The sequence below is a fragment of the Hippocampus guttulatus genome, chromosome 21 (genome assembly GCF_054856545.1).
Source record: "Hippocampus guttulatus isolate MCC_2025c chromosome 21, RoL_Hgut_1.0, whole genome shotgun sequence".
NCBI lineage: Eukaryota > Metazoa > Chordata > Actinopteri > Syngnathiformes > Syngnathidae > Hippocampus > Hippocampus guttulatus.
The window spans coordinates 11122011-11135331 of record NC_141281.1 but is presented as its reverse complement, the minus strand read 5'-3'; the positions used below and the strand labels follow the sequence as shown (position 1 = coordinate 11135331).

The window sequence follows — 13321 nt, the reverse complement described above, 5'->3', positions numbered from 1 at the left end:
TGTAAAGTGGCCATTTTGGTCAAATTTCAGTTACTATTTCCAGGGTTGGCTTTTTTTTTCGAATCTAATTTGCACCTTTTTGGTCGAGTGAGGAGTAATAACCATGTAGCCTGTTTTTAACCACACCTTGTGTGTATAATTTAGTACCGTAATTGCCGGCCATTCTCAGACCCTTTTTAGCCTAGCTCTTTGAATAAGTACCTGGAATTGAATGTGTGAAGTCTGAAAAGACCGTAAATATGTCTTTGGGAGTGAATTGAGTTTCAAGTATCCTGGTAATCCTCTCAACTGAATCTCTTTCCACGGGCTGCTGACCTAGCTATTCTGTTACACAATTTAATAATGTCCCAAATTTCTTATTAAAACGGAATGGAATTTTAATTAATTGGGATTGCAACTGCAATTTTAGTATCATAAAAAAATATATATCTAAACAACGCCCAACTATACACCGACCCCTTCTAATTGTTATCCTTGTCATTAATTCCCTACTCATTATTTCATTGGTTGGCAGCAATGCCCATCAAGTGTCAAAGCCCCTGATTCGAGCTCTCATTGGCCAGTAGGGCGTGTCCCTGTCTTCAATGGGGTTTTTTTTCCCCCCCGGAGCGGCCAGACAGGCTGAGGGGGGGATGCGATGTTAGGATGGCAGTGCTAATATTAGTACCTAACGGGACATGCGGACCGGCTGATTTTATCTTCTAATTCAACTACAGGTGAGCGCCTTATTATCACGTAACATAAAAACTCGTATCCGTCTTTATTCTAAAAACGAAACGTGAGTCAATAATATTTAATTGTCTTGTAACTCAGAAGTCGAGCCAATGGATTAAGCTAGCTAACCGAGTGGTCATCACTGGGATTCTCAGCAGCCGAAATCTGTTTTAGAAATAGACTATTTTTTCCCTTCGCTACCTTACTCAACCCATATTTTATAGCCTATTTGTGTTTGGCAGAAACGGGTGATGTTAAACGCCCAGAACGGCGGCGTCCGGCTTGGGAGTTTTCTAGGCTGTGAGGATGTAGGGTTGCTTCCGATGTGGGTCAGCCCATCAGATTCGGGAAGCGACGGTGCGGAACACTGATTGATCGTGCTTGCCTTTTACGTGTGTTTGCTTGTGCGTGCGTGTATTTTAAAGACGGAAAGTAGTGTGAAGTACTACTGAGTAGGGTATCAAATGTGAATGTTATGGCATGATGTTCATGTGACTGTATTGCTAAGATTAATGGTGGCATGGAAAACAATGATGACATTGAGCAGTATCTAAATCGCTATTTATTCTATTTCAAAATAATCAGTCTTTTGTGCTAAAAACACGACGTTTTTTGTTTTTGTAAAAACCAACACCAGGTTCACCAATCAACACAAAATTGGGTGTCTGTCTTTTGGAATAGGTCACATGAAAAAGTCTCAGGAACCCATGGCTGAAATTTAACTGGTTGTTGTCCATTTTGGCATCAAAATTGGATAATCATTTGAAGGATTAGTGGCCAAGGATTCTTTGAAAGTTTGAAAAAAAATTAACCCTTGGCACGTTTCACCTATAGACCCAAAATTGGGTGGATGAGTTCATCAAACCAGGATGCACAAAAAAGTCTCAATGACCCATGCCTGAAATGGAAGAAGTTTGTCCATCTTGCCATCAAATAGGGATGATCAGTTTTCGTGGGCAAAGGTCTATGGAAATTTTTTAAAAATTAGCCCCGACATCTGTCTCAACAATCGAAACAAGTTTTGGTGGTTTCTATCAAGACAGGATGCACCAAAAAAGAGGCCCAAAATTGAATAGGAATTCGGCCATTGTGATTCAAAGCAAGCAAATTCCAGGGCCTGTACTTTGACACACTTATTTAATTTGCCTACCCAGGACATGAACTACACACACACACACACACACACACTGTACTTTGTTCCGACGATCTTCCAGGCCCTATTCTACTACTATTTCTACTACTAAGAAGCTACACTGTGCACTAACATGTGATGAATATTTAATCACAGGTACAAGTTTTACAGCAGAAGGAGTGACATCACACACAGAGCAGAGTGGCAGTGACGTAATCCCAGTTGCATTATTCACCATCTCGGAATACAGCCCGCAAAGGCAAGAAGCACCGTCTCATGAATTAGCAAGTGCTCCGCCCTCGCTTTGTGACACATCTGGGGTCTAAGGCGGCCATCTTGGCAAAGAAGCGGCAACCTCGGGGTGACGCATTGTTCACGCACCCGTGGGACGTATTCCATTCTGCAAAATAAATAAAATACAATAAGCAATGGCAGCAAAGGACAACTAGGAATGGTCAATATCACTTTTTTTTCAGACTCATACCAGTGCGAATATTCACTCTTTGGGTACTCAAATATACTGAATACGATACTTCTAGTACTTTTTATACGTACAATTTCATTGAACACAATAACAAAACATTGTCAACAAAACAATTTTCTCTCACACAGAAGACTAGTTAGTCGCATTGTATGTGATTACGGTAGATACGTAACTAGCTGGGCTTCACAGGAAGAGGAAGCTGGTGAGAAAAGTATAAGGGGGGGGGGGGGGGGTAACGAGAAGAGGAGATGTGGGTTGGGGGGGTGTTGGGAGGATGCATGGGAGAACTGGCGCGGTTGCCGTGTGAACGCAGCGCCATTGTCCCGGGAACCTTTCAGTCTGGCTTCCCCCGAGGTCCCAATTTCCACCCCCCCGCCCCCTTAACACCCAGCCCACGTCCCCCACACCCACCACCACCGCTTCTTTCCTTGCACAGCACATAAACACACTAACATCAAACATCACCTTCACTCACGCGCACTCTCTCATTCTCCCATTCATTTCATCGGATACTCTCTTTGCCTTCCCTTTTGGCTCATTGGGAAGGAGGTCTGCGCCCAGGACCCCCGCACCCCCATCCCCACCCACCACCACCGTCTCACTGCTCATTATCTCGCCTCATTGATGTGATTGTCATGCCCAAAACCAAACACATGGACATGAACACTGGTCGCGAGGGTGTCTCCGCTCACACTGCTCCATCCGGCCAGGCTGCAGTTGTTGTTGCTCGCCGTAAGCAACTGCTGATAATCTTGTGCCGTGTGACCACATGATACAAGAAGAAAGAAGAAAAAATATTATATATATAAATATATAATATAAAATAACCCATTTTATGTTCATTTAGCCAAATGCAAACAATGCAAAAGGCCATAGTCAGTACAGCTTGACAGATTTTTAAAAACAAATTTTTTTAGGCCGATTCTGACATTTGGCAGAATTACAATCCGATAACTGATTAATCGACCAATCATTTACAAATAGATATAATAAATGACATATTTCTGGGGCAGGGGTTTAAAAATATGAATTACAGGCAAAAAAAAAAAAGGAATATTTTTACAGATTTTAAAAGCGCTAGCATTGGTTGATTAAATTGGCTGGATGCATGTTATAATGAGTAAAATAATAATACTAAAGGATTTGGTGAATTAAAAAAATAAAATATCATCTGATTAAATCGGCCTGCCGATTAAATGTCCGGGCCCTACTAAACAGACTAAAAAATAGCATCTGTGATGGTGTTATGAGCCATTAATCAATGGTTACTTGAACACAAACGGTGGGGCAACACATAGACAGACAATATAACAACACTCCCAGTCATGTATTCTTCAATCTTCAAATGTCAATTGAATGGTGGGAGCAGAATCAAAATTTGGCAATTTTTTTTGAATAAAACAGAACAAAAAAAGAAAAACCATTAAATAATAATCGCAATTATATTCATAATATCTATTCAACATTTGACTAAATCATTTTGACTGTGCAGCTTGTATTTTAAACAATTTCTTCCCTTGGATATTGAGAGAAATTGTTGCTATGTTTTGTGCGAAATGTTGCCCCACAGGTCCACTGTTAAGAGGCAATGGTAGGCTTTTGTTCTCCGGCCGCTTGTTGAAGAGCCGACAGAGCAGCATTGTTTGGACGGGTAGAGCAGAGGTGATCCAGGCGGGAGCAGGAAACAGGAATTGGGCCGAGGCTGCCAAAATAGGAAGCGAGGCACTGATACGATGGCCGCTCAGATCCACGCCGGGATTTCTCTCGTGGGTCTGTTGAGATATTGTTCCACGTTTTGCCATTTTCAAGTGGACATTCCGTAACAAAAAGTTTCTTTCAATTTTGGTATGCAAATCAGGCTTTTGGATGATTTGTATTTTTTTGGTCCAATCACCGATCAGCAAGTTGAAATAAACCGATCATGGAACGTAGGGCAACGTATCAATTTAGATTTTTTTTAACTGTACTCAAGGCACTATTGTATTTTAGTGACATCGTGATCGAAATTGTGGAATGGAATCTGTTTGAGCGCTTGCTTGAAGAGCATTATCTTCTTATGAACAAACGTTTCTTTAAAAATGCACAACGCTTGCTTTTTTTTTTTTTTTTTTTTTAAACATGTGAACGTTGCACATTTGAGAGCATAATTCTTGCATTTTCCATCCACCAATCTGCGTTTGTGTCAAATTTCCAGCTGGGCCATTGACAGGCCAGCCCGGGATTAGCCGGCACGCTGCATCTTGCGATCGCTAATGCCTTAATCCTCGCCGCCAATCGTTGCGCTCGGCACTCGATCTGGGATCCGCCGGCGCTGGCATCATTGAACATGATTAGATTTAATAGTCCCCTCAATTTTAGTAGGATGTTTTATTTTTTATTTTATCTTAAACATTTTTGGAGTCATTTAAACAATATTTTTCTCTTTTCATCCTAATAATTTTTTTTCAAAAATGAGTTCTAGTAGTCTTCTAATTTTCATGTCTCATATTTTTGTTTTTGTACAATAATTTCCCTATTGTTTTTTTTTTATATTTTTGGCAGATATTTGTCATTTTTTCTAATATTTTCATATTTTTGCAAGAATATTTTATTGTTTAGTTATACATTTATAATTTGTCTTATGCTGGTATTTAAATTGTAATATTTTTATAAACATATTTAGGTATTATTTCTCATCTATATATGGTTTTTGTTTTTAAATTTATCGTGATATGTTTCTGGGGTTTTTTCTCATGTTTTTTTATTTTACTTGTCTAACATTTCTTTATTAGGATTTTTAAAAATATATTTTAGGTTTTAATGTTTGTATTTTTTCTAAGATTTTTCTGTCTTTGTCTTGATATTTTTGTGTTTCATGTTTGAATTTCTTTTTTTTTTGTAGTCCTGTTTTTGTCCAGTATCCATCATTTTTTGTCCTATATTTGCATTTTATATTTGTCGTGATATTTTTTATTTTGTGTTCCAAAGTTTGTTTTAATTCTTTTCAGTGACAATATTTTTCTGTAGAAATGTTTAAATATTTGTGTGTTTTTGTTTTTTTTATTTTTCATCTAACGCTCAAGTATTTTGAGATCAGTTTAAAAACATAATGAAAAAAAAAAGCAAGTTGTTTATGTGTGTGCACGTGTGCCCCACAGTCGTGCGCGGTCGTGAAGCGTCGCCATGCCACTGGTCAAGAGGAACATCGAGCCGCGCCACTTGTGCCGCGGGGAGCTCCCCGACGGCATCGGCAGCGAGCTGGAGTGTGTCATGAACAACACGCTCTCCGCCATCATCCGCCAGCTCAGCAGCCTGAGTAAGACGCACCGTCACGTCCACACGTGCACGCACACATACAAGTACACGCTTGAGTGTGGACCACCACCAAAGTCAAGTGAGCGTGACCTCACGTGATAGCTAAGGTCAAACTGTGGCCATTATAAAATTTGCCTTCAAAAATCTGATTGGAAGGTATGCTATGAGGGTAGCAGTTTGAACGCGATTAAATATTCGATAGTACAAGTGTAAAAATAAGTTCACCACTGTTATTATGAAAACGCAAAACATTTCAAGGACCAAAGCGTAATGCATAGATGAGTCCTGTTGCAGAGGCGGGAACACATTTTTGTATTTTAGTTGTATTTTTTTTTCATCATAAAGGTATATTTTCCTTTTGATTCTTGTCATTTCGTACGTTTGACAAATTTTGGCCATACATTTTTTTCTATTTACATTCAAATGTTTCTTTTTTTAATTTGTCCTGTTTTTGATTTGTTGACAAAACAAATATTTTTTGTAATAGATTTTGCATATTTTTAATCATAGTATTTTGGATTTTTATTTCTAAATGGTTTTATATTTTCTGTAATATTTTCATTCAATCTTTTAGTCAATGTTTTTTTTTAATGCACTGTTTTTGATTGATGCAGAGCGTCACTGAGGGGGGCAGCAAGGGCATCCATCTTTCATGTACATTTTTGGGGGGAAACAATTGCAGCTGTGTGGTTGATATTTACATTGACGTGTTCACACACAGTTGATGCATGTATATAACATAAAATGTTCAAACGGGGGGTGGTGGTCGTCCGTAACACCCCTCAGGGTGTGAAGTCAGAGTTGAAAGGGCTCAATGCGCCGCATCCGGGATTCTTCCTTCCGCTAAATATTTTGTCCCGAAGCCCATCCTGTCTGCGGGAGGGCTGCAAACAGCCCCACTCCCCTGCTTGGCATTTCCACTCCAAGCTTTACAGAAGCTACGCTTGCCGTTCATTGACAATGTTGGTTTGTTTTGGAGCATGTAGTTGTACTTTTTAAAACTCGTCTTGAAATACATTTTTAGTCTTTGGCTTTTGACTCAACATGAAACTCGGGATTGTTTTTGTGTTTTGTGGTCTTTTACTGTTTTTATCTTATTGTTTTGGCTGTCTTTCTTGTTGAATGACAAATTATTGCTCCAACGTAACCTGATAACACGATAAGCCGTCCACTGTAGTAACCCGAAAGGGTTAATAATTTAAGTTGATTTGCCTTTTTCATTGTGTGTTAGCAGCAAGATACTCGATAAGACAAATTGTCCTCTCACTCGTCCTTTGCGCCGTCCATCAGGCAAACATGCAGAGGACATCTTTGGTGAGCTGTTCAACGAGGCCAACACCTTCTACCTGCGCGCCAACTCTCTCCAGGATCGCATCGACCGGCTGGCCGTGAAGGTCACGCAGCTGGACTCCACTGTGGAGGAAGGTGGGGCCATCTGATTCTGACATGTCCATCACTCTCTTCTTTTATTTCTTTCTTTATTTATTTATTTATTTGCTGTCCATCCTTGAAATTAAAAAAATATAAATAAATAAAAATGAAGAACTACATTATAGTTAAAGGATCTATAGTATGCTCAACTAACCAATAGGCACGGTGGTCGACTGGTTAGCACGTCTGCCTCACATTGCAGAGGTACGGGGTTCGATTGGCCTTCATGTGTGGAGTTTGGATGTTCTCCCCCGTGCCTGCGTGGGTTTTCTACGGGTACTCTGGTTTCCTCCTACATTATAAAAACATGCATGACGGGTTGATTGAACACTTTGTATTGTAATTGTAATTGTACCGAGGCGTGAACGGTTGTTTGTCTATCGGTGCCTTGCCATTGGCTGGCAGCCAGTTCAGGGTGTCAACCCGCCTACTGCCTGAAGACAGCTGGGATCGGCTCCAGCACGCCCGCGACCCTCGTGAGGATTAGAAAATGGATGGATGGATATAACCAATCAATATAGAGAGGGACAGAGAGGGAGAAATTAATAATTTTTAAAAAAGTACAGCTAAGGCGCCGCGAGAGTGGCTGCTTTTCCAGCAGCTCCTATATTTTGTTCTTCTACTTCTTCCTTTCATAACTTTGCTGCTGTGAATTGGGAATTTCTCCATTGCGAGACTAATAAAGGTTTTCTTATCTTATCTTACATTTTAATCCGCCGGTTTCAAGGGAAAACTAATAAACATGATAGGACTCTTTAAAGAACAGTGAATAAATTCTATAAATATTCATATTTGTAAAATGACTTGCATGTACACACTATGTATATTTTTACATGAATAAATCAAACAATTCATCTCATTTTTTAACTTTATTTGTAATTCATGTAAATAAAACGAATGCTTAAAAAAAGTAAAACTGCAGATTTTTTTGCAACGTCTTAAGTAACCAACGATCGACTCTATATTTCTATATTATTTGAAATATAGATACTCAAACAGTCATTTGTGCTCACCTCTTCTGCACAGTTTCCCTGCAAGACATCAACATGCGCAAAGCCTTCAAGAGCTCCACCACTCAGGACCAGCAGGTGGTGTCCAAAAGCAGCTTGCCCAACCCGGTGAAGGACATGTACAACTTGAGTGACAAGCCTCCACCACTCAGCATCCTCTCTTCATACAGGTTGGACATTAAAAAAAAAAAGTTTAAAAATGATAATAATAAAATAAAGCTGTGACCATATGCAACACAAAAGCAACAAAAATTCATTTTAACTCTTGGAAGAGGCCGTTCAGACACTTTCCTGTGTCTGTTGCGCACGGGCACGTCACAGAGTACATTCTTGCTCCTGTGTGCAGGGACGACAAGAAGGAAGCTCTTAAGTTCTACACCGACCCCTCCTACTTCTTTGACCTGTGGAAAGAGAAGATGCTGCAGGACACAGAAGACAAGAGGAAAGAGAAGCGCAAGCAGAAGGTGCAAAATCTCATCCGCTGGCTCCCACGTCACTCACCAACCCGAACCGCACACACTCGAAACACCCGCGTCTCACAGAAAATCGATGTTACCGCTTTACGTATTTGTGACGATTCATTAAGACTGTCTGCGTTCGCTGAACCCAGGAGCAGAAGCGCTGCGTGGACGGAACATTGCAGAGGGAGGTGAAGAAGGTCCGGAAGGCGAGGAACCGCCGACAGGAGTGGAACATGATGGCGCTGGATAAAGAGCTGAGGCCGGACCACCGTCACACGATACACAGAGACAGAGGGGCTTCCTCCGAGGGCTCCGTATCTCCAGAGAACAGGTAAAGGGGTTTATTTTGCACTTTTCAAACAAATAAAATGCATTGAAATACGATACTTTTTTTTTCTGTTTTAAATAAATATTGACTGTTTACGGCATTTATATACTATATATAATTCAAATAATAATAATAATACATTTTATTTATAAGCGCCTTTCAAGACACCCAAGGACACTTTACAATAACAAAAAACACAAAACAATATGGGTTGAGCATGAATGAATGAAACAAATATTTGGATTTCAACATGTAATAAAAATGAATGACTGTACACATATTTAGTGCATTTCAATGTGTCATAAAATAGATGAAGAATAAAAATATTTCCTGTCGTTAGGTATGTAACACAACAAGTAATTGACAATGAAAATGTTTAGCGCATTTAAATATGCAAATAACAAAAGAAACCTGTGTGTGGTCCATTTTATTGTGTGATGAAAACAAATATTTTATATTTCATAAAATATTTATATTATTATTATCCATCCATGTATTTTCTGATCCACTTATCCTCATGAGCGTCGCCGATATGCTGGAGCCTATTCCTGTTGTCTTCGGGCCTCATTATTATTATTATTATTTATTTTATTTTGAATTTAATTTAAAAAAAACATTCTGACCTTTACCGGTGCATTGCATTGTATTTTGCCACAATGTACTCTTGCTGCTTCACCTATCAGGGGTCACGGAGCCGACCTGCACCACTACCCCAACGCCATGAACCACGCTGGCCACGCCCACACCTACTCGGGCCCGCCTCCCAGCGTCCTGGCGGCCCAGATGGCGGCGGGCCACGGCCCTCGCGGAGGAGTCGACCACGACGGCAGGGGCAGGGTCGCGGCTTACCAGGGCGGCACGCTTGGCCGCGCCCACCACCACCACCACCAGCATCAACAGCAAGTCCCGCTGCCTCCCCCGCCCGCCGAGGCGATGAATGGCGGCTCCGTGTCCCTACCTCCAATGGACTACAGGTAAACCTCGAGGCATCAGCTAATAAATGACCACCTTCCACAAACGGATGCCTCAGGAAAAAAAAAATGTAACCACATTGACCTCCAATAAACACCCGCAGCCACTTCTTTAGGTACGCCGTCCATGTCTTTCTTGCAGTTTGGATGGTTACGCCAACACGGGGCCTCCGCCCCCACCCCCGGCTCCCCTCATCCCTTCCGCCCTGACGGCCTTCGCCTCGCCACCCGGAGGGCCCATGTCTCCCGGGCCCGGCGGCTATGCTCCGCCTCCACCACCCATATGCGGCGGCGGGGCAGTCGCTCCGCCGCCTCCTGGGCCTCCTCCGTCATCTCTCCAAGCCGGTCCCTCCCACGCCATGTTGCACAAAATGTCGTCGCCCGTGCCTATGGAGAGCAGCATGGTCAACGATGCCCGCAGTGACCTGCTGGCAGCCATACGTATGGGTAAGTGCGAGTGTGTGTGTGCGTGCATGCATGCATGTGTGTATGTGGTACGTCTAATGGCATCTTCTGTCCCCCTGCAGGCATCCAGCTGAAGAAGGTTCAGGAGCAGCAAGAGCAGCAGGCCAAGCGCGAGCCCGTCGGCAACGACGTTGCCACCATCCTGTCGCGCCGCATCGCTGTGGAGTACTCGGACTCCGAGGACGACTCCGAGCTGGAGGACAACGACTGGTCCGATTGAAGCACACACACACACACGCACACACACACACACATACTGTATAAGCTGAAGGGTCCACAAGCTGTAATCAAGCACTGTAAAGAAGTCAATATACTATAACCATGACCACTTCCTGCTACCTTCACGTCTTGCTGGATGCTTTTCAAGCACCATGAGTGCCCCCGGTGTACCTGTTGTAATGCTGCACTCACATGTCATGTATAATGTGATGGATATGCCACAAGTGTTAGATTCAACTAAAGACTTTCCTCTTGAGCTAATCCCTTCCTTTTATTTTATTTTATTTTTTACTCAACATTACGCTATAGATCATCAGGTAGAGCAGGGGTGGGCAACCTATGGCCAAATGCGGCCCGTGCAGAGTGTTTGAGCTGATCTGGACCAAGGAATTGAAGGAAATGGAGAGTGTCAGGAGTGGAGTTATTGCATCTGTGCAGTCTCACCAGTAGAGGGCGCCTTTGAGTCTCTTAAAAGACTAGGTTCAACTCTGACCTTGTTGAGGTGAGTTCGTACAGTTTCCGGTGTTCTTGCAAATTATCAAACTTTGCCCCCCCCCCCCCCCAAAAAAATTAATTCCTCAGGTAATTAATTTTGAGCCTAAATTGACCCCTTCAAAACTAAAATGGCAGACTTCCTGTCTCTTTTCGGGAATTGCTGCTTGAGACTTTTTTGTGGGTCTGGTTATGATTATGTCGACCAAATGTCTCAGTGAAACTGTCTTTGGGGGCTGAATATTTTAATGTGAAAATAAGGTCCAAAAATCTTGAACCCACAAATGCTCATAAAATAATAAACTAAACGCCCCACAGACACAATGACAAGTACTCAAATTCCTCACAATTCAGCGTCATCCATTATTCTCTTGAATGTGGTTGAGGTATGGTAGCAATTGCACAAAATTTACTAATAATTCGTCTTTGAAGGGGCTGCCAAACATTTGTCAAAATGACCCTAAATTGGCCACTTCAAACCAAAACGGCAGACTTCTTGCGTCTTTTTCGGGAATGATTTCTTGAGACTGTTTTGTGGGTTTACTCATGGTAGACGTGTCTACCAAATTTCATGTTGTTAAATGAAACCGTCTTCAGAGGCTGAATTTTAAATTGCAAGTCCATTCGGTGTAGTTACGCTTTAAAGGAGCCCTGAAAATGTCCACGGCGACTTTGAAATGGCCGCATGCATGAGTACATTTCGTTTACCGAAATGGCTCCTAATGGGGGTTTGTGGGGGGGACATTGCCCACCCCTGCTGTTGATAGTGAGTGGGAAGTAAATGTGATTAAAATAAAAAAAGATTGATGGTTGAGGCTGTGTCATGTATATGGTCTAGTGTGACTTTTGTAAAAACCAGAGATGAATTAAAAGACCAAAAAAAAAAAAAACATGAATGGAGCACACCGGCTGGTGAGTCTCCTCACTGTCCTCTGGTGTCGTCACGCGTACTGTACCTGGCTCTCCTGTTTCTATGGCGACAGGACCAGAGTTGCCACGGCAACCAGATAGGGAGCAGGAGGGGAAATGAAGGAAACAGGCGAGGCGGGCGTGATATGCACTGCATGTGTTTGTTTGCGTGTTGTTGTTTTTTTTTTTTAATTAACTAACCAAAGCAATAAAAAGTACAACTAGAGCGCTTTTGGAAAAATAGACAACACACACTTCACACAAATGTTGTATTTTATTTTTATTTTTTTTAAACAGTTAAATTAGTGCATGTCGGTTCTCATTTTGCAGATACTTCAATTGTGCCATTGTGATCCCTCCTCACCCACCCCCAAAAAATAAAGTGCATTTCACATTTAGAAACAACACACCAAGCTGTTACGGTGTCAACCCTCCCCCCCCTTCCCCTCCCCCAAGACATTCACAGGCCCCCTTGAGTGTCGAGTTAGTTCGCTCAAACCACTTCGAGCCCCTCCTCGGCTACACGATTACTTTCAATGATTGTGTGACAGTCTTTTGCTATTCTTATAAAACAAAAGCCCTTTTCGCACCCTTTTTGACAAATTCCAGTTCCAGGGGGGGCAAAAAAAAAATTTTTTTTGAAGTGGTGCGACCAAGTCCTTCCATTCAGAGTGACTGCTTTGGTAGCACCATGCACGGTGGTTAAGTCTCCCCATTTGGAAAGCATGCCGTATTATTTACACAACGTAGCCCGAGGGAAAAAAAAAACAAACGGTGTCACTACATTCAGAAAAAAAGGCTATTACAGCGCTGTGATATCATCGTACAACGTAAGGAATTCAAAACGGAAAAAAATAGAACTTTTCAATGAATATAACAAAATAGACATTTTTTTTGTTTTTGTGTTTTTTTTTTTGTGTGTGTCATTGTTGTGATATCAACATAGACTGGGGCCACATTCCGAAAGTCCTCCGATATCATTCGGAAGTGGCCCCCTTGTTTAGCTCATAAGATCATTCAAAGTTCACTTGACTTGACTTCCACCGATTTAATCGATCATCCTCTTTCGCTTTGGCTTTAAGTAGGGTCGTTTTTTTTTTTTTGGTTTGGTTTTTTTTTCAATCCCATGATGTCATCGCGGCAGCATGCGGTAGAGCGCAAAAAAAAAATTGTTTTATTATTTTTTTTTAAGGTGGTGGGGGAATTTTTTCCAGACGGTCAAGGAAGACTGGCAAGCAGCGGCATCCGCAAAAAAAAAAACAGCAAACACCCATGTACTGCATTTTATGGAGTGACATGCTCCTCCCTAGAGGAGAACACTTGCGGCCATGCAATTCTGAGCACGACAAACACACGCACATAAAAAAAACAAAAAAAGACACTTGAGGTTACAACACCCCCCCCTCGGGTG

The 13321-nt window shown here is 41.8% G+C and overlaps 1 protein-coding gene across 1 annotated transcript; it reads left to right on the top strand.

Moving 5' to 3' along the window:
- The first annotated feature begins 590 nt into the window (after positions 1-590).
- Positions 591-12136, top strand: wasf3b (WASP family member 3b). Its single transcript, XM_086102279.1, has 9 exons — positions 591-716; positions 5468-5625; positions 6915-7049; positions 8082-8235; positions 8412-8529; positions 8676-8857; positions 9538-9828; positions 9968-10272; positions 10353-12136. Exons 2-9 carry the CDS (start codon positions 5493-5495, stop codon positions 10508-10510), a joined length of 1476 nt encoding a protein of 491 aa, XP_085958405.1. The 5' UTR covers positions 591-716; positions 5468-5492; the 3' UTR covers positions 10511-12136.
- The last annotated feature ends 1185 nt before the right edge of the window (positions 12137-13321 follow it).

Bases quoted from the DNA above. Each gene is read 5' to 3' on its own strand.
- wasf3b (XM_086102279.1), top strand. From the start codon at position 5,493: ATGCCACTGGTCAAGAGGAACATCGAGCCGCGCCACTTGTGCCGCGGG. The intron at 8,858-9,537 runs GTAAAGGGGTTT...TTCACCTATCAG, and splicing joins TCCGTATCTCCAGAGAACAG to GGGTCACGGAGCCGACCTGC. The intron at 9,829-9,967 runs GTAAACCTCGAG...TCTTTCTTGCAG, and splicing joins CTACCTCCAATGGACTACAG to TTTGGATGGTTACGCCAACA.